Source organism: Suricata suricatta, chromosome 2 (assembly GCF_006229205.1).
Source record: "Suricata suricatta isolate VVHF042 chromosome 2, meerkat_22Aug2017_6uvM2_HiC, whole genome shotgun sequence".
Lineage (NCBI taxonomy): Eukaryota > Metazoa > Chordata > Mammalia > Carnivora > Herpestidae > Suricata > Suricata suricatta.
The window spans coordinates 62,980,718-63,001,869 of NC_043701.1; the positions used below are offsets into that span (position 1 = coordinate 62,980,718).

At 39.1% G+C, this 21,152-nt stretch overlaps 1 protein-coding gene across 5 annotated transcripts in view; it reads right to left on the bottom strand.

Moving 5' to 3' along the window:
- Positions 1-520: 520 nt before the first annotated feature.
- KMT2E (lysine methyltransferase 2E) overlaps positions 521-21,152 on the bottom strand; it is a 105,376-nt gene continuing 84,744 nt past the window's right edge. For 4 of the 5 annotated variants that reach the window (XM_029927548.1, XM_029927532.1, XM_029927540.1 and 1 more), the window contains 12 exons: positions 12,452-12,616; positions 11,825-12,133; positions 8,592-8,846; positions 8,291-8,435; positions 7,409-7,659; positions 6,962-7,018; positions 6,242-6,805; positions 4,976-5,262; positions 4,067-4,155; positions 3,844-3,969; positions 3,570-3,667; positions 521-2,800 (listed from right to left, as the gene is read on the bottom strand). In XM_029927548.1, coding sequence (XP_029783408.1) covers positions 1,283-2,800; positions 3,570-3,667; positions 3,844-3,969; positions 4,067-4,155; positions 4,976-5,262; positions 6,242-6,805; positions 6,962-7,018; positions 7,409-7,659; positions 8,291-8,435; positions 8,592-8,846; positions 11,825-12,133; positions 12,452-12,616 — 3,864 coding nt within the window. In that variant the 3' untranslated portion in view covers positions 521-1,282. The remainder of the gene's footprint in view (positions 2,801-3,569; positions 3,668-3,843; positions 3,970-4,066; positions 4,156-4,975; positions 5,263-6,241; positions 6,806-6,961; positions 7,019-7,408; positions 7,660-8,290; positions 8,436-8,591; positions 8,847-11,824; positions 12,134-12,451; positions 12,617-21,152) is intronic. The other variant, XM_029927553.1, reaches the window with a different exon arrangement.

Below are 21,152 nucleotides of genomic sequence, written 5' to 3' on the forward strand. Positions count from 1 at the left end.
AAACAGTAACTAGCATTTCCTATTTGAGCAAAATGTTCATTATAGAGAGGCTGTTTTCATTTTGCTTGAGAACGCCTTCTTCCTTTTCCTTTTGTACACCCAAAACAAACTTTAAATTTTTCCAAACCTTATAACTAGATGATAGTAAATGTTAATTTAAGGTTTTCAAATAATTTTGATTCATCAGGACTTTGCAGCCACGCATGTTCTCACGTGTAAAAATTAGATATTTGTGTGGTTTTTTTTGGCCAACGACTCCATATCTATCCTACAGTCTCTAACTGTATCACGTGTGATGCTTTAATGATACGGGCTCACGTTGTGTGATGTCTGGTAGAAGGAAACGTGCATGGCACCTCCACAGCAGAGTCATTTCCTGTGACTTTTGCTCCTGTGACGGTGACAAGTAGGAACATCACAGGAACAACCCCTGACTGCCTCCTGATGACTGCTGAGGTGGTGGTCGCCAAAGAGAATGGAAGGCTCCTTACAATCTCAGAAGTTGTACAGGACAATCTGGTAAAACTGACATAATTGTGATTTATTAACATGAATTAAAATGCCCAACCAGTGCTTCAATGTGACAGTATCTTTAAAATAAAAAAGAAATTAAAGGCCATATACTGTACTACTCTCACAAAGATCACACAGTTTTGCAAAGACCTGTCATATGTACAACGCTATATATCCAATGAGAAAAGCTGTAAGCAGTTACATACGCAAAGGAAATGCAGTATTTACAGTGTGTTGGGAGACGTTAAAAATCATCTATACATTAAATTACATTTTGCTCGCAAATAACCGGTAAAACAGAATGAGCCATGTCCACACCAAACTATAAAAATCTGTATTGCATTTTTTTATACCTAAGATGCACTCACAGAACTGCTGACAGGAAGAAAAATGAAAATCCTCATAGTGCCATTACTTAGCTGTGTACTTAAATGCATATGTATAAAATAATATAGAAAACATTCACTAAATGAATTTAACTGCAACAATAAAATTTAAAGATCATGTAGCATCAAATCTACTGCCAGAAAAACAGCTGGAATGTTCACTTACAAAATAAAGATACCTAATACTGGCTTAACAGCACATCTTTTAAGGAATTTTAAAAAGCAAAAATGGGAAAAATACAATGAAAGAGCACTGGTGTTTTTTTTGTTTTTTTTTTTATACAAAGTTTCATGTACAATCTTTAAAAAGTACCTTAACAGGTACATATGAAATATACAGTTTATCTTACATAACATTTTAAAAAATGTTTTTGAGGTCCATTTTAATGCCACCCTGAACCATGGTAATTGTTCTGAAATGTTGGTGGCACCTGCGCTCTGTGAATGGGGATTTGTCCAGGCACCGGAGATGCCTGCTGGGGTCCTTGAACCCCATGTGGCAGGGCCACAGAGCCAGGATGAGGACAGAACCCTGAAGCAGTAGGTGTTGGAATACTGTTTGGTCCTTGGGGCTGGAGATGAGGACCTGCAACTGGTAATGGACAATGTGGCCCTGTTCCAGAAGGCTGGTGTTGGGGTCCCGGCCCCAGAGTGGTGTGATGTGTGGCTTGGGAGGGATACGGTGGCACGGCTGGATGAGCACTAGAAGGAAACAGTGGAGGTCCTTGATGAGGTGGGTGGTGTAAGGCCTGAGCGGACGTGGTGTGGTGCCCAGAAGCCAAAACACTGGAAGGGGGAGGTGGCGGCGGCGGCGGCGGCGCCGAATTTACAACATGCTGGTGTTGTGCTGGCAGACCTTGGAGTCCCGTGGAAGGATGGGGTGGTGGATGGTGATGAGGGGCAGGACCAGGAGGCGGAGGGGGTGGTGGCAAATGGTGGCCCGCAGTTTGCGAATGAATGTGTGACCCAGGGGTTATGGCGTGAACAGGCCCCACCACGTGAGCCACAGAGTGTTGTTGATGGGAGCTCGGCTGCGGGACGAGGTGTGGTCCCGGGGCCGGGGGTGGGGGGGGCGGTGGGGGGACCACGGCGGCAGCAGTCTGATGGTGAATCGGAGGGTTCTGAGAAGGCAAGAAATGCCCCGGAGTAACATGGTGTCCTGGGACGGTTTGCTGGCTCGCGGTGCCAGGAAGTGCTTGATTTGGTCCCGACGCAAACACAGTCTGTTGAGAAAGCCCACCTTTAAGCTGATTATAATTCTGAAAGTTTGCAGAGGGCTGCTGGTTTTGATAATAAGATGAGGAAGAAGGAGGCGGAGGGGGTGGAGGCGGCGGGGCCGTGCTGTTCAGACTCGGCTGGTTGAACTGGGTGTACGTGGCGGAAGATTGTCCCGAGGGGGTCTGGGTAAATAATGCTCCAGAGGTTGCCTGCTGAGTGCTGGCTTGGAGGGTCTGTGCCGTGGGGTAAAAATTTCTCTGAGGCTCTCGCTGAGGGGTTCCCACCTGAGGAGACTGTGTGTGATGAGGCCTGTAAGGGGATCCTAACTGCTGGGCGGGGGGCTTTGGTGAGAGATAACCGTGCTGTACAGGCGGGTGAGGTGTCGAGGCCTTAGGAGGATTTTCTCCGTGAGGGGACGGAGGACAGTGCACCTTCGCAGGCGCAGAGGGCAGCTTTTGTGGAAGTTGCTCGGATGAGCTTCGACCAAGTGGCTGAGGAGGAGGAGGAGGATTCTTGGAAAGCGCTTGGGTGTTACTTAATAGCTGTTTCTGTTGGAGCTCTGATTTCAGGTGAACGCCGTTCTCCGCTTCTGACACAGTAACTGTCGCCTCCCAATGGGACTCTGCCTTTGTGAGTATTTTCCCATGTGCTTGGACAGGAAGTACAGGTCCCGGTGAACCAGGCTATGGAAAGGAAACACATCATGTAAGAAACATTTTATGTACGTTGAGGTTTGTTATCGTGGTATTTAATGTTGTCTACATATTCGTTTATAAATGAAGATAGAGTCGAGACCATCACAGAGGCTTAGGACACTGAAAAGCCTCTACAACAAGTTGTGGTACTAGGCTTAAATTGAATTCCCTGGATTAATTTTTATTAAGACCAAATTAAGGACATAATGATCCGTACCTTTAATTTGCCTATATCCCTCAAGCAGTGAAACCTACTTTTGACCCTTATTCTGAAATTTCTACAGCTTACCTAATGATCATTTGGTTTGGGTAAATAAACCCAAACCGTTGTGATTTGTATCATCTTTAATCTTGTTCAAATAGAAGTACTCCAAGTACAAAACTATTAAATAGATATGTTACATATGAGGAAAAAGAAAATCAATCTCCAATCCCTCATCTTTAGTTTCCAAAGATACTGCCACCACATCAGACCACACCATGTTCACGATTTCTTTTCAACGAATGGTACCTGATCTTTTTGTTTTTAGAGAATTAACTAAGTGGTCAGATATTTTATGAAAAGATTGACTTTCCTGGGGCAAAGGGGCGGAATTCTAGGAGAAAATGTAACTACTGGAGCACAGCGAGCACATTAGACCATCTGGCCAAAAAATGTCCAAATCACAAACCGATACTTGATAACAGCAGAAAAATCTCCCTACGCATATTACCATTCATTTTTCTGAATGGCCTCCTTCAAAGGTCAATTTCTTACCTTGCTCATTTTTGAAGGGCTTTTACAAGTATGTTGAGAGGTGTCTGGGGATGGACATTCATTTGTGGTCATGGAGTCTGGATTTTCAGGGTCAGGATCTGTAAAGCAGAAGAAACCTGTAGTAAATGGAAGATTGCACGATCATATTGTCTTGTAACTAGCAGCACAAAGCAACGTAAATTCTATTCAAACCAACTTTTTATAAAGGCGCTCTCCCTTCTGATTCAGAAAGGTTTTTAAAACAGTAACCATGCTCGGTCCTCTGCTTACTGACCTTCCACAAGTTCACTGTAAGGAGGGACTGGACCCTGGGGCTGCAACTGGGGAATGTGATTTGAATGAGATGGAGGTGAAGACGGAACATGACGCGGTGAGCATGGGACACATGGCGACTCTGCCCCTGGAGGTGAAGCAGACCCAAAGACAACATTAGAACTGCAGAGAATGAGGGTGCAGACAGGTCAGCAGGCTCCACTTGCAGGCACAGGCTCACTTACCACTATCTCTGTCTTTTCGGTGATCGCTGAGGAGCAGAGCTCGCTGGTAACTCCTTTCTCTCACCTGTTCCACTGAGGTCGAAGCCGTCCTTGAACATAAAATCATAACCATCAATTCAAGGAAGCTACTGCCAGCTAGATTATTCTTTGTCCTTGATGGTCAACATGTTCTCTCAGACCAAGGCTTTTGCTCTGCTGGGAGAATGCTTAGGCTGTTTTCAAAGCTTTACACCCTATCTTTTTTTCATCTCTTTAAAGAGCTCAGTCAGACTCCATTCCTTTGGCTTAAGCAACTCCTTTGTGAAAGGGAAGGGGGTTGAAGGGTGGCATATCAGCATCCAGAATGTCACTGCAGGGACCCATCTCTGTATCTGAGAGCAGGACGCTCTTAGGGGTAAAGGACTGAGGAGCAACATGAATGACCCCCTTCTGCCCCTTGCCAAGACCCACCCTATATCTGGCCTCTATTCCTAGAAGAAATATTAACGTTGGTTCTTTTCTGTCACTGATGATAAGGGTATATGTGGAAATTGCAGGACGTTGCCTATGATAAAAGTTCTTTGGAGAGGAATATTTGTGTGAAAATTATCAAAGAGGAAGCACAGTGGATCCTTAACCGCCATCACAGGCAGATACATAGCTGGTTTAAAACCCTGTCAGCAAGAGGGTCTCTCCAAATTATGACCACAGATGTCTATGTCCTCAGGACTGGGAGAACAGACAGGAAGAGAATTTATTAACATAAGTGTGTGCTTTTTAGAACAGCAGACTTTACAAATACGGCTGCGTTCAAAATCACTTATATAAAGAGTCCTGACTGGAAGATAAAGACCAGAAACTAATTATATATACACATATACTACCCAGAGTTCTAAAGTTACCAGTTAGGTTTTTTTAAGACAGGCTTACCACTGAACTTCCGGTTCATTCTTCTCACTGGCAGAAGCTTCCTTAACAGGACAGTTGTTGCCGGTCTCTTCTGAAGTGGCGCTGTAAACCGCAGGAGGCGCTGGTACCTGCAGGCCCGCGGTGCTCTCCGCCTGCTCCCCGCTCTCAGTCCTGCCGCCACACCCGTCACCGCTGCTGCTTGAGTTGCCACTTGCGTGAGGGGACACACTAACCAGGGGGAAGTGGTCTGCCTTGGAGCCACTTTTCCTAGCTTCACGCTGTCTTTTACGGTATTCGAGCAGAGAGACCTGAAGCAAGAAAAGGAAAAGCCAATGTTTTATTTGTGTTTTATATGCCAGAGTCAATCTATTCTTTTTTTCTAAAGTGAATTACTATATTTACATTAGGAAAATTATGTAAAATAATTTGATCGTGAACAAATAATAATTAACAATTATCAATGCCTATTACATTGCCAGGCATTGTATTTAGATGATTTACATACATTATCTCATTTAATCCTCACAACAACCCTATGAAATAGGTATATTATCATCCCCATTTTACAGATGAGGAAATTGAGTAACTCACTCACTCAAGGTCACACAGCTGGTGAGTGTTGGAGCCGGGATTCGAACCTAGGTCTTACTTGAAAGCCCGTGCTCTTTCCACTATACTACATTGCTTCCCACAAAGTTGCCAACTGGACTCTGTTATGAAAATTAAAAGCACACATCACTAAAATTCTTTTAACTTGCAAAGCAATAAGCCTATTAACAAAGAAAATACGTGTTGTAGTTCATCCCATTCCTCAGAAATAAGGCATTCTACAGTCTCACTATGTCTGCCAACCACATGGTGGTAAATCAGGGAACTTCAGTACTCTCTATAGAATCCTTTTCAAATACTCATATCTGTGGACTAACTAGATATTACAGATGAGGAAAGAAGCATTTCTCCAATATCAGGCTGCCTGCTAACTTGTAACATGAGGATAACAGCACAAATATGATTCAACTCTGTTTACTTGGCTGGGAAGTGGTAATTTTTAAGTTATGTTTGCACTGAAATAAGTTGTCGTGAGGTTTCAATCTCTGAAACCCTGCTTAAAGAATGTCTCACTGGTCTGTAAACATTTGCTAATTGAGCATTTAGAAAAGGTTTAAAATGTACACATCAAAAATTTAATAACTAAGCATGAATGCCTCCCATAACATAACTACTACTAACCCTCAGAAGTAGTATGAAAAAGACTATTAAAAGGACTAAAATCGTTAAATTTGTAACCTTTTTCTTTTGTGGTGGATTCTGGGGTGTGCAACTTCCGTCGATCAAATTGTCATTAACAGTCCGTCCGAAACCAGAAACAAGCCCATCTTCTGAAGTACAAAACACAGGTGTTTCCATAAATATGCCTCTAGTATCATCCTGCATCAGGCACTTTGACTCACTTATTCGGAAGCCTCCTCCAACCTCCAACTGATGTGAGGGTGTCAGGTCCCTCAAGTTAGAGTTTACGGAGAAGTTAACTCCTGTTCTGTCAGGACTCTTTACCCAGGAAGAATACACTGTGCCCCGTCCTGAGTGAGTAGCTTCCAGCTGGCTGGCAGGATCAGTCCTGTCATGCGTTGGCGGTTCCAAGGTTTTATGTAAGGCAGTTTGCTCGACTACATCGAGTCCCAGTTGAAGGTCTGACACACAGTCCTTTTCTCCAGGGCACTGCCTATTGACTTCACTCCTACTCCTGGGGCTGGTATAACCAAGAGTCTTTATTTCTTGCAGACCCAGGTCAGTTAAAGTAGAATTTCTAAAAGGCCCCAATGTTAACATTGTCGAAGATCTGTCATATCCCTGTTTATAGAATTAAAACAAAAACAAAAATTAAATAACCACATCTTGAGGCTACTTAAATCTCTTAAGGCTACTTTAAAATCTCTTCATAATTTAAGCAAAATAATAAAAGGCAAAGGTCACCAATTTAAATAACCTTAATGAGTAACTCCTTACCTCTTGATGATAAGTGCGTCTCTTAATTTCTGGAGAACTTTCTGGGGAAGAAATATTCTATATAAAAGAAATAATTAGAATTGAAAATTAGAATTAAAATAGAAAACTAAATCCATGATATTTATAGAAATGAAGATACACTATTACACACTTTGGTTTTAAACTTTTAAACTTTCTCTTATTTTCTTTCCTCATGTAAGGTATCTGCCTTAAGATCAATTTGATACACAGCCATTCAGCCTGACGCTGAGACTCAAATTAAGATGAACATTATACTCATTTTAATAAAAACGTGAAGGTTTAAATTCACATAAATGAACGTTCCGAATTTGCTCTTCTGGTTAAAACCTTTTTTTCTGCTCTCAGTACACTAGTTGTTAAATGAGGAGGGAGTTGCTATCATATACCAATCCCACAGGGTTTTTTTCCCCCATTTGAATTTCTCACCTCAAAGTGCATGGTATTTCCTGGTGTGCCAGGAGTTACTGGGGTAACTGGTGAATAGATGGGCTTATAACCATTTCTACAAGCTTCATCATCTGATTTTATCCGTGGAGGAGTAGCAAATGACGGGTCTGTGGGAGTAATATCTGTGTGGGTTGGTGTGGCATACGGTGAGGGAGTTGGTGTGGAGGTTTCCGAGTAAGCAGAATCTAGCAACTGATAAAGTCTTCGTTTTTTTAGTGGTGTAGTTAAATCTGTTGATGCAATAATAATTCACAGACATTATATTGCTGGTATGTGCTATAATCTGTAACATATTCTGGGAAAGATCAAAACATCAACAATAGTAATTAGGATGACTTTCACCCCCAAACTAAATTTCAGGGTTTTTAAAGATACTACTCACATGAAGCAATCTCTCCCCGCCCCTTAATGAGTTGATTTTACTATTACAGCATGCATTATCTTGCCATATGACTTACAGGACTAAGAGTCTCTAAGAAGTCTTACAAGTATTTAACTGACTTATTCTAAGAGTTCTTTTGAATCTGGAAGCAGCCCAAAACTTCACCCCTAAACCCCAACATACATAGTACTGCAAATTAATGTTTCCGTGTTAATCTTCATCCAAAAGGTTAGAGGACAGAAAATATTTAACAATATGCTTCTTGGGGCACCTGGGTGGGTCAGTCCATTAAGCAGCTGACTCTTGGTCATGGTCTCAAGGCTGTAACACGGAGCCCCACATTGGGCTCCACTGGGCTTAGAGCCTGCTTGGGATTCTCTCCCCGCCCCCCACCCCCTTGGGATTCCCTGTCTGTTGTAAAACCCATTTACATCCTGCCACATTCTTCACACTAAAACAGGAATGAAAAGAAATTTTACCTGGAAGAGAACAGCTATCATTTAATAGTAGTGGACTTTTACTTTCACCATTGACTGTAGGACTTCTGGATCTTTCTTGACAGGGTGAATTAAATCTATGTAAAATTGCTGAGTTTTCTTCTTCTAAAGCTTGTTTCAACCATCGCTGAAATACATAATAAATGAATAGTCAGTTTGTAGATGTTTATACAGCCTATAAATGTAAAGCTGATTCTAAAAGCATTTCACTGCCAGGACTGGTAGCAAGGAAAGAGACTGGCCTTGGCTCATCCTAGATTTTTATATCCAAAGAACAGTTTACCTTCTTGCATGAGCCAGAAATGTTTTCAGTAGGTTCTTTTCTTCTCCTTTTTTCTGAAAGGAATGGTGAAGTAAATCTGATATAGTGCTTAGGAGTAGAGTACACGTGGGGGCTGTAAGTGAGGCCTGGTAAAGAATTGAGCTGTGTGGCTAACACTTCAGGATCCGTAGTTATGCGCAGAGGTCTTTCTGAAAGGCTGTCAGAAGGTTTTCCTGTCTTCTCATTCTTCTCACTTAACCATTCACTGACCAAGTGCTAGAGAAAAGAGAAATCTGGATCATTCTACATGTAATTACAATTATACAGATGCTGCTATAGAACATCCTGAAAACGTACCCAAATCTGAAAACATATTATCTAAAATGGTATATTTAGTAAATTAATCATATATGATGTCCAAAAAATTCAGTGCATCATTCTGCATTTCCTTGATTGATTCCTCTTACTCCCAAAATCTTTTATACAATAGTACTTTGCAGGAAGAAATCACCTAATGGTACCTTCCATAAGAGTCAAGTCTAAGAGATTCAGTACCATCTTCTAAACATAAACACTAGGGGCGCGTAGGTGGCTCAGTCAGTTGAGTGTCTGACTTCGGCTCAGGTCATGATCTCAACAGTCCATGGGTTCGAGCCCCGCGTTGGGCTCTGTACTGACAGCTCAGAGCCTGGATCCTGCTTCGGATTCTATGTCTCCCTCTCCCTTGCCCCTCCCCTACTCATGCACTCTCTCTCTCTCTCTCTCTCTCTCTCTCTCTCTGTCTCAATAATAAACATTAAAAATTTAAAAAATAAACATACACTAAATTTAGATTTGCTACGGCTTCTATTCTGTTAGAAAAATCTGATTTTATGCAGTGCTTTTCTAACCAGATTGCCTATCAGAAATCCCCAGGAGATGATCAGACCAGTGCATATACATTAAGGAGGGGGGGGAGGGAATGGCGGCCAGTGCTGGCATTGACAATCCCTGTTTAAAAATTTATATAATCCTTTGTTAGTTATTTGATAAAGTTCAATTGTAATAGGGAAATAAGGATTATATTTGTCATCACAAGCACATTTTGTTGTGTAGGTATTCATCTTTTTATCAAATGGTATCCAATTTGTAAAAAACAAAAAAAAGTACTAAAAGTAGTAATATATTCTCACACATATGTTATGTGTGAGATCTACCCTACCCCACATCTGTCTTCCAGAGATAATCATTATAAGCATTCTAATTTTTTTTTCTCAATTTATATATAACTGTCCAGAACAACAAGCAGAAAGCACATGGACTCAGCAGCCAGACCGCCTGCATTACGAATCCTGGCTTTGCCACTTACACTGTGACCTTTCCACAGATCAAGTTATACAATCTTTCCACAGCTCAATCCTTATCTGTAAAAGAAGGGTCAGAATGGAAACTGGCTCTACAAATAGGGTTATTGCAAGGATTAAAAGAGCTAAAAAACATATACAAAGCTCTTCAAACAGTATCAGCACAGAATAAGCACTATGTTATTAAATTAAGTGAGGCCTTTACATTAGGAGAAATCATGATAATTCAGTACTCAAACAGTATACTGTTTAACATAAGGGAAGGGGAGGGCTCAGTTAAGCACCAGACTTCGGCTCAGGTCATGATCTCATGGGTCACAAGTCTGAGCCCCGCATCAGGCTCTGTGCTGACAGAGCACGGAGCCTGCTTTGAATTCTGTGTCTCCCCCAACCCCCGCTCCTACCCCACTAGGACTCTCTCAAAAATAATAAATGTTAAATTTTTTTAAATTAAGGCAATACCATCAACAAAACCTGTAGCAAAAGAGGCTTTTTTAGAGAATCAAATAAAATAGTCTACATCTCAGATCAGGAATTTAAATAAATTGATAACACCACAATAATTTAGTCACTTTAAAATTAAAAGGCAGGAATTAATGTCATATTTGTAGCTTCTCTTTTAACCATGAGTTTTTTCACTAATCCAAATTTCAAAGAAAAGGTGCAGTTATTTTTTGTCCTTCCAAAGTGGGCAAAAATAACCTCATTGTTAGGTTTTTTAATTTCCAGTATAACTAACATATATTTAACTGCTCATTATTAAGGCAGGTGTTGGCTTGCTTGTTAAAAATCTGAGGGTCTGTAAGGAAGAGGACAGACTTCCAATCAGAACTGTATTGAGGTCTTCCTTCTATCTAACCCTCTGACTGACTGTGAAAGTACATTCCCAGGTTCATCCCGGGTGTTTACTGACTATATTTCTCCTGGCTTCACACTACCTAAAACTGTTCTGAATTTGGTAAGAACAAAGACAAAATAAGTCTCAAAACATTTTGTTACAAAAGTGTGCGAGAGAATTATTTCTGATCTAACCCCCAAAGAATCTAAGGATTACCACTTTGGCACCTCTGCTCCAATCTACTATATTCTACTGGGGGTGAGGGCTTCATAAGGATGTTCTATTACTTCTGAGCTGTGAAGCTTGGGTTGATTTCTCTCAGTGAATACTTTCATAATTGCCTCATTAAATCTGACAATTTTTCAAAGATGAACAAACTGATCTAGAACTACCATTCCTTATGGCAATCAATAATTCCTTCACATTCTTATAATCTACCTATACTGTGAAATTTGTAAGAAATACAAAAAGGATAACATGTAAAACCAGTTGTTTCTGAGAAATGTAAACAGTACAGAGGGCACGCAAAATATAATTTTGATAAATTCTTAAAATCACTACATTAGATTTGCAATGTGAAAAGGTATTCTTAATATACTGAATATTATAACTGTCTCCAAAACAATAATGCAAGCATTTCTATTAACTGATTTTTATAGTTCTGTGATTCTCATTCTTGATTTAAAAACTTTGTCAGGTGGGGGTGTCCAGGTGGCCTCGCTGGTTAAGTGTCCTACTCTTGGTTTCAGCTCAGGTCATGATCTCATGGTTTCATGACTTAGAGCCTCACATCAGGCTTTGCACTGACTGCAGAGCTTGCATAGGATTCTCTCTCTCCATCTCTCTCTGTCCCTCCCCTGCTCGTACTATCTCGTTCTTTCTCTAAATAAATAAATAAATAAATAAATAAATAAATAAATAAATAAATAACAAACCTTTGTTAGGTGTAAAAACTATGCCTCTTAGTCTGTTCCCTAATGAGGTGTTACAGATTAAATCTTCAAAACACAAATCTATTTCACATCATAAGACTGTTGTTAGAAAAAAGTTCTTATATTCATTAAGAATCATACCTTCTTTGTTTTAGGGTACTTTGTAGGACATTTATTAAGTGCTGGGACTTCAGTTTCAGTAATTATTTCTGCTAGTGCAGTTTCAGTTTCTGTTTCTATTGCAAGTACAGTATTTTCAATATCATTGTGTTGTGAAGTAACCTCTAGATCAGGAGAAGACGGCTGGATATCTGAGCACATACTGACAGTCCTATGTCTGCGCCGTTGCTGCCCAATGTGAGTCCTGCTCCGAGAAAAGCTTTTTCTCTGTTTTGTCCTATTCACTCTGGCAGGGGTGGGCTTGCTAGCAGTTTCTTCTTTTGCTTGTTCCTAATTCAAAATACAACAGAGTGGAACTTTTGATACTGTGTTTATTTAAGGGAGAAGCTGAAATCTAAAAGCATTAATCCACTTCAAGAGCTAATTTCCTTAAATATTTTTCCTGAATTCTGATATATACTAAATTAATTAACATTTTTCTTACTCAAAAACCAAGCAAACAGGATCTTGGATCTCAAGTCTAAACTCTCCTAGCATTTGAAAAATGCTCCTGAGCAGCATTAGACAGTAAGAATTCCTTACAGATGCAACTAAACCAGGCGTGACAGTCTCACAGGCAAGTGCTTAAGGATTAAAACAAATCTAAACCTGAGTAGCTTCGGCGTCACTGACAGCCTGCACGTCTTTACACTCCGCTTTAACTTCAGTTTTGGCTGTACTGATTCTTTCCAAAGCTTGTTCTCTTCTTTTCTCTCTTTTTTCAAGTCTGGCAAAAGCTTGCAGAATTGCTTCCATTTTCCTTTCTTCTCTTGTCTACAAAATTTAAATATCAAATGGCATAATAAATGTCATTGCTCTGAAGTACGATTCAAAATTGCAAATGTTCGTGGCAAATATAAAAAATAAATTCTGTGATGTTGTTAGCAAAACTATTCGAGGATACTTGGGGGTCGGGGGAGGCATATTCACTGGAGAATCTCAGAGTCCACAATCTCTCCAGAAACTCTGTCATTACAAATACATTTCATGAAAGGAATAAATACTTGTTGGATTACTGTTAATGATAAGGATAAAGGAAAACAACAACAAAATCATCAAAAACCCCTGCTCTACCAAACTGAAAATCTCTTTCTAATAGGAAGTTAGCCATTCTTCCGAATAAGATTTCAAGAGTTCCTACATTAATGGATGTTGAAAAAGTTACATTCATAGAAATGGACATTGTGGTACCAGGCTAATACAGGGTAAAGCCCTGGGTTCAAATTATGACCCTACCAGTCATTTGCTGTCTTTGTGACCTTCTGCAACTTCACAAAACTAGTTAACCTTTTTGAGCCTTTTACAGAATGTAAATAATAATTACACTTCACTGGATTGTTACTGAGTTTAAACAGAAGATATGTGTGCAGCTTGCCAGCAGCACTTGGAAAATGGTGGGCACCCCTCCAAGTGTCAATTATTATTTGTACTTTAGCTTTCTTGCTCTCCATTACAATTCTTCTAAGGCCTCCTCCTTCCCTCTGATCTGTTTTCCACTAACAGTTCAAGGCAGGGACTAGAACAGCAAGAGCTCCTCTGACCTTCAGTTCTCTTTGGAAAGAAAATATTAAAAGCAAGACACAGAGCTTTGGCCCATGGCCCTGGTAAACACCAGTTTTCAACCAGAAACTGGAAGAAGCACTTTCATCGCCTGTCTGGTTCTCCAAATGAGAAGAACCAAGTCCTGAGTCTCGGACCCATTTGGCTTTCCTCTTCTGTCGGTGACATGGGGAAGAAGGGTTAGAAACTCAAGGTTAGGATGCATGCATGGTCTTCTCCACCTTGGAGCTTTAGTTCCAGTAATTACCAGCGGAGTTTCAAGCATTAAGACACACTCTGGAAACTTCAGCTTATTACTCTTGCCTGTATTTTTCTTTATTCATTTTTTACACTCGGGACAAAAATTATCAAGTGAACTCCTGTGACAATAGTGAGTTTCTAATTATTAGTCACACTTACAAAATAAGTTATCCTCAGTCTCTTTATATTACAGGTAAGAAAACTGAGGTCAATGGAGGTAAGACTGCTTGTTACATATCTGCATCTACTTCTCTTGCTCTGCAGTGGGTAACTGGCACTGAAATAAACAGCAGAGGCCAAAGTGGTCTTTTCACTGGAACTGCAAATTTTAAAGCGAAATTCTCTCCTTAGTTAATTTGTGTCTCTGGTCTTTCAATCACTTTACTCAACCACCTTTCATCTTATGGCTCTATGTAAAAACCTTGTCTGTGTATTAGGGCTTTTCTAAAATCCTAAATTTAGAAATCTGGAATAGTGAGAAAATAATTTTTGGGGCAGCTGGGTGGCTCAGTACAACTTTGGCTCAGGTCATGATCTCATCATGCGTGGGTTCATGCCCCACATCAGGCTCGCTGCTGCCCGAGCAGAGCCCTCTTCCGATCCTCTGTTCACCGCCCCTCCACTGCTCATGTGCTCTCTCTCAAAAATAAAAAAAATAACTTTCATAACTGCTTCACCTGTTGAACAGGGGAGCAGGTGCGGAGAAAGGAGAAGAGCAGTTAATTATTGTGGTTATTTTATCTCTTTAAAAATTTTTTAAAATAGATCTGAGAAAAGTACATTTATCCAGAAGAAACAAACTTAAATTTGTCTTAGCAAGAATTATTTTGTGTAAAAAAATTAGCAGTATTTAAGACAAATATGAATTTATGACAAAAGAAGTTTGACATAGTCCTGTACTCACTGGTTTTACATGGTTAGAGTGAGGGTCAGAGATTGATATAAGGACCAAACTCATTCATTTAAAAACGGAACTCCCTTGTAAACAATACAACTATTTGACAGTCAAAGGAAAATCCTTTAGAGATGCCTCAATCTTTTTGAGTTAGTCAAGATTAAAAAAAAAAAAGTAGTCCTGTGCTGCTAAAGAAACCAAAGCCCATGTATACAAAGTGACTTACTCAAAGGCAGAGCCGTAATTCTTACCCAAGGTTCCTGGCTCCTAATTTACTCTCCATTTAACCACCACAGACACTACATAAGCAAAACAAAGCATAACTCCTCTCACATTTACTATAACTGTCAGCTGAAGCACACAAGAGATATCCTGGGGCGCCTGGGTGGCTCCGTCGGTTAGGCCTCTGACTTCGGCTCAGGTCAGATCTCACGTTTGTGGGTTCAAGCCCCGCGTCAGGCTCTGTGCTGACAGCTAGCTCAGAGCCTGGAGCCTGCTTCCGGTTCTGTGTCTCCCCCTCTCTCTCTGCCCCTTCCCCCTCTCATGCTCTGCCTCTCTCTGTATCAAAAATAAATAAAACATTAAAAAAAAGTTTAAAAAAAAAAGTAAAAAATAAAATAAATTTAAAAAAAGAGAGATCCTGATACCTTTAATCCAACTTCATCTTAAGAACACACAAATGTTGGAAATGTAAGCATGTCTTTGATTTTCTATGTGAAAAAATTAGCACACTGATCTGATTTTAAATTCCTGAAGGTTCACACACCATTCAGTATTTTCACCAATGCATCCAATACATTCTTTGACACATAACCATATGTACAGGATCTAGTTAGTGACTGAAAACTAATTTTATAGGCCTACCTGAAAAATAACCAATTTTATATATGGCTTAGGGTAATTACAGCTTGTGTAGGGGATTAGTGAAATTAGGAGTTCTAATTAACCACAGTAGACCCTAACATCTATGCTTGATGTAGTTCAGATTATACTTGCCACATAAGACATATTCTATAACCTGCATATTCTACAACCAGGACTGATTCCAAGCCCATGAGCAGACCTCAGAACTGTATCTGTGAGCTGGGCCATTATTGACCTTGATCCAGAATCACAGTTAAACAGGTTTACCTTTGAGGAATGAAAGTGACACATTGTTAATGCTGGAGTATTGGGAGCTAAGCTGAAACTATGAAGGCTCTCTGATGAAAACAACAGATTGCTATTATGACCTGTATCTTAGTTTATGGTTTTACAGCAGCAAATAAAGAGTGCAGAAACTCCTGTAAGCAGAAGAAAGTCTGCTTACTATCCCTTAACAGCATTTTATCCCTTGAGTGGGTATTTTGAAAATTTTTATTCCAATTTTGTGCTTCTGTATATAAACACTGGAGCACAAATCTGACTAGAAATCATCTAACTTGATGTGCTTGGAGGAGACTGGACATCTTGGTTAGACTCCTATCCAACAAATGGGGAAAAGGTAAGGTCCAATATAGTTCAAGGAGTATATAATAACACAGCTTAAAGTTTTATACAATATTGCAACTGAAAAAGTAAACTCAATAAATTGTTTATAACAATAAACTGAATAAATTGTTAACAATTCATCCCAATTAGAGATAACCAGTACTTTTTTAAATGATACTTTCTAACTGAGTGAAAATAAACTGATGAACTGTGGGTGCCACACAGTACGTTTAAAGGGAAATGTGCTTAGTAGTAGAGTTGAAGAATTTAGAGAAGCTTTCATGGAAGATGGGTGTATAGAATAAAAAACAATTATCAAAGAGGAAACAGTACTTTGCAGATAAACTGTGGTAGAAAAGAAATGGGGATATCCCACAAGTCATAATTACTATTTGGAATTATTTATTGGTTATCAGTAATCTTAACCAATTTTTTAAAAGATTAACAAATTAATCTCTTAACTCTTTTTTTTGAGAGGATAAACCAAGTTATTTGAATGAATAAAGGATTCCTTTACTTTCTGTTTCAAGGCTATGAGTGGGGTAATTTAGCAGGCTGGTCCTACTGGTTCCCTTTCCTTTAAAAGGCAAGTTTTAAAAGAAGAACCACTTCCTACCTGATAGTAAGGGGAAAAAGGAAACCATGAGTCCCTCGATGTCTTCATTTTGTTTCCTTCTTGAACCTTGCTTTCTTTTTCACCCACTACTTTCAGTGGGGCTCTGTGCATAACACACACTCATTTTTGTTAAATGAATAAGAACTATGTATACATTATATAAAGCATGTCACTATTACATGACAGCATGTAATGAAGTATTTAATTAGGATTTTGAAATCTCGACTTTATTACAAAGCAGCTAAAGCAGAATATCCTCATTTTGTTCAAACAGAACCCCAATAAAAATAAGTGGGTTCCCTTTTGTTATTCAATACCATAATGTCATTAATAACACACAATTCCTAAACTCTGTGATGAGAGAAAGTGGGACCTAAGAAAATTAAAATTAGTAACTGACATCAACTTAATCATGTTATAAGGAGAAAGAAGTGAGATGGGTGATATATTTTACATGTCATCAGATGACTTTCCTGGCAAGACATTCATCCTGATATGATTAAAATTTCTTCTGCATTTTCTAAAGCTGCCTTCTAAGTCAAGTTACTTCCTAGAGGGACTAGTAATAGTAGTGTTTTCCCACAGAATGCTTGTTCCATTGGCTAAAAGTCTGTGGGATGTCAAAGGTATCACCATAATCGAGTTGGAAGCGTGTCAAAGTTTATGAAATCCCTTCACAAACAGAATTTTTCAAATTTTTAAACATACCACATGTATACTGAGGAACTCAAAGTGGGGGGTCTGAAGCACTGTTTAGTAAACTCAACTGGCCACAGAGCTTTTTTTTTTCTTCCACAAAACATATTAGTGTTCTGTGGAATAATTTCTGGTGTGAAGAATGAAGAATAAGAAAATTATAGGCCACTGGCATGGCCTCCAGTGCACTCCCTGGGCTATAATGAAGCTTCACTTAGTTCACATTCATGGGCCTACCTATGTCTCTGCTTAAATGGCTGCCACAAATCTTTAGTGGGCTCATTTATGTACTTGATAAAAACCAGGCATTTTCCCCCATAGGAGCTGGGGCTATAACAATTAACAAAATTACAAATTCTCACCCTATATAGTTTATATTCTAATGATTTCGATTAATTCTTAGTAGATACTTTAGGATGATCTTTTCATGCCATTATACACTGGGTGGGAGCAAACCTGTTTATTTAAATCTTTCAGAAGCTTGAATTGATCACTTATTAGTTCAACAAAATACGAGGAGCTTCCCAATATCTAACCCCCTTCTGCATACTCTCTCTACCTCTGACAAGGTTATATGGCCACCTCCCCTCCCCTTCCTTCACCTCCCGTGCACCTGAGGTGAACAAACTCAGTGCCCTGGTTTGGAAATCAGGTAAGTATAAATAGCCTACTTGCATTTCAACTGCCATTGCTTAACAGGGCTGATTTTAAGATTCCCCAAAGTGGGGCGCCTGGGTGGCTCAGTCGGTTAAGCCTCCGGCTTCGGCTCAGGTCAGATCTCACGTTCGTGGGTTCGAGCCCCGCGTCAGGCTCTGTGCTAACAGCTAGCTCAGAGCCTGGAGCCTGCTTCCAGTTCTGTGTCTCCTTCTGTCTCTACCCCTCCCCGTCTCATGCTCTGTCTCTCTCTGTATTAAAAATAAATAAAACATTAAAAAAATATATTAAAAAAAAAAAAAGATTCCCCAAAGTCAGTTCCAACCACTGCCAAAGAGGTATCCCCTTACAAGCTAAAAAGGAAATGTCAATAACCATCTATTCAGTTCTATACCATTTAGGCACAGGTGTGGTTTGGTAAGTAGGTAACAACTTTTTAAGGGGGAAAAATAATGGAAGGAAAAGTAAATTTTTAAAAAAACAATAGCCTTCTATCTGGCCACATAGTAATTTGAATAAACATTCTTGATGTGATCTGGTACCAAACAACCCTATTCTCCCTGTTCTACCACCCAAAAAAACAACCTATATAATCCCAGCCAAATATGATTTACCACTTTTATAATTACCTCCCAGCTCTTTCCCCAGAGGGCTATTTCTGTACTCAATGCCATACAATTTAGCTACAAGGTAATCTGTACTTGTTTAAACCCCACTCGTAAGGTCCATCCTAAATAATATGTAATTCATGAAATGGTATTTGACTCTAACTCCAACCTCAGCTGTATGTTACCTATATTTATAGTTCCTTTACCACATTTTTTGCTGCACCATAACAGTTTCTGTAAATCTCCCTAAAGGCAAAACACCAAAAAACAACAACTAAAGAACAAAAAAACAAGCGAGCAACCAAAATACATACTTCCACCAGTGCAATTTTAGGAGACTGAGCAAAATGCTAAGTACCAAGTTATGTATGAAACTTCCATTTACGTAGATAAACACTGTCCAGTCAACAACTTCTTGTGATTCAAGTTATACGACAAAAGGATGGGCTAAAGTATATGTGAATTTGGACATTATATGGTATTTACCTGAAAGAAGAGTATGACTAACTCCTTTTGTATTCTAATCCTGTACATCTACAAGAGAACCAGTATCTCTGTTAATACCCATAATAACTTAAAAGTCTGTCCTCTCATAGGAGGAAATTTCAGTTTCTCAAGAGCTAACCTTAATCTTTCCAACTACTATTGTAACCTACCCAATACAGAAGGCAGACACTAAAGGCTGATTAATATTTAAATTTTTCAAAGCCAAATATTTTGGTCCTCACAAATACCAGTACATTGGCAGGGTGGAGGGAGACCATGCCAACTGGCTTAAGAATCCTAACAGTGCTTTTACATTCTGCTTATTTGACTAGATCCAAAAATTCTATAATTAAAATATCAAAGTAAATGTACCAATTAGAAATAACATTGCAATGATTTTGAGGGCTACAGGTCAAGAAGCTAAAGATTTTTAAATATGTATTTCATATCCCTTCAAAATACCAGACATTATCTAAACACTTATTCTCTGTGAGTTTTCCACATTTTATTTGTATGAAAAATCCCCAGCTGCACAGCACCCACCTTAGAGGCAGGTAGTAAAATGAATATGCTAAAATGGATACAGAATTTAAAGCCTATATTAATACAGCATACTAACAAGTAAAAATCAGGACCAAAAATGCATTCCCAAGTAAGCCTTTATGTCTGTCCAAAGTTCCATCAGCAAAAGGGTATTTCTATTTTCTGGGATGTGAAGATGAGGATGTTCTAAGTTCACAGATTTTTCTCAGCATTCATAGAAAGATACGTTTTGAAGGTAACTCCATAGTCATAAAAACTGTTAAAGTGCAATCTGAGTAGAAGCATTTTAAGGGCATAAAACCTTTTTTAAAAAATTTTCATGATTTTTTCAAAGCGATTGTTGTAGTCCTTATAGCCCTTAACTTGTGAAAGAGGTTTCCCCTTAGCATACACATTCCTCATCCAAAAACGAGTGATACTCCAAATTGGTTTTGCAGATTAGTGCAAATACACTACTGTCGCAACTGCGGGATGAACAGGCATATAATGAGAATTTCAAGAAAGGGCCATAGGTAATTTGGGTAGATAGAGAGAATTCAGATATAACCAGAAATTTAAAAGGGTTCGAGATAATTCCTTTAGGTATACGAAAAAATAACCTTTATAACCAGCCACATCCAATATTTCCTCCTACATAGTTGTTTTTCTTCTCTGATCTCTAACATTACCCTGTCCCCTCAAGCAGTGTTTATGAAACCTGGAGGCTGCGAAAGGTCAGCACTGCTTTCACAATTTTGAACATAACAATAAAGCCATGTTAAAGGAATGACCAGGCAATAAAACAGACTTACATTAAGCAGGCCTACAATGACCAAATTCCAAAGATCCTACACCTACCTAAGTACATGACACCTGAAATTCCATGGAATGCAGCATGAAAATCACAGACATCAAACAAAAAGGAGTGGGGAAAACCCACAGTAAGATCATTCTTCAAATCTTTGGGCAAACTGTATCACAAAACTTTCTTAACTGGCCTAAATATTATATCCATTGCTAAATTAACATGGACTTCTATGAAAATATCTTGTACTATTTATTTGCAAATATATGTATAAAAAGTGGAACAAGGAACATAAATACTAAACATATTTTAATGAAAATTTTAAAAACACATTTTAATGAAAACCTTATGATACCACAGTATGAGATACAGAAATAGTAGTTACCAAACAGTGGGGGATTTTTGCATAAGCCATTTATTTGGTGCCACTATAAGTTTTAAAATTCCATTTTTTACTTTACATTAAAAATTATGAAGTGAAAGGTACATTTAGCTAATGAAACATTTTAACAGTGATTCTGACATTAAAATTTATTGATAGTTCTTAGCTTCAAAAATGTTTAAAATTTCTTAAGTGTCAAACATTCTAAAATGAACACATAGTAAATATGTAAAAGATTAGTGCAAGTTAGTTAGATGGTAATAACAAAGCCATCAGAAATGCTCAGGGACACATTGTGCTTGCTAACTGGAAACAAAGAACACTGTAAAAGCAAGCCCTCCTAAAGGCAGCAACAAGGACTATGGGAAGAGCAGCC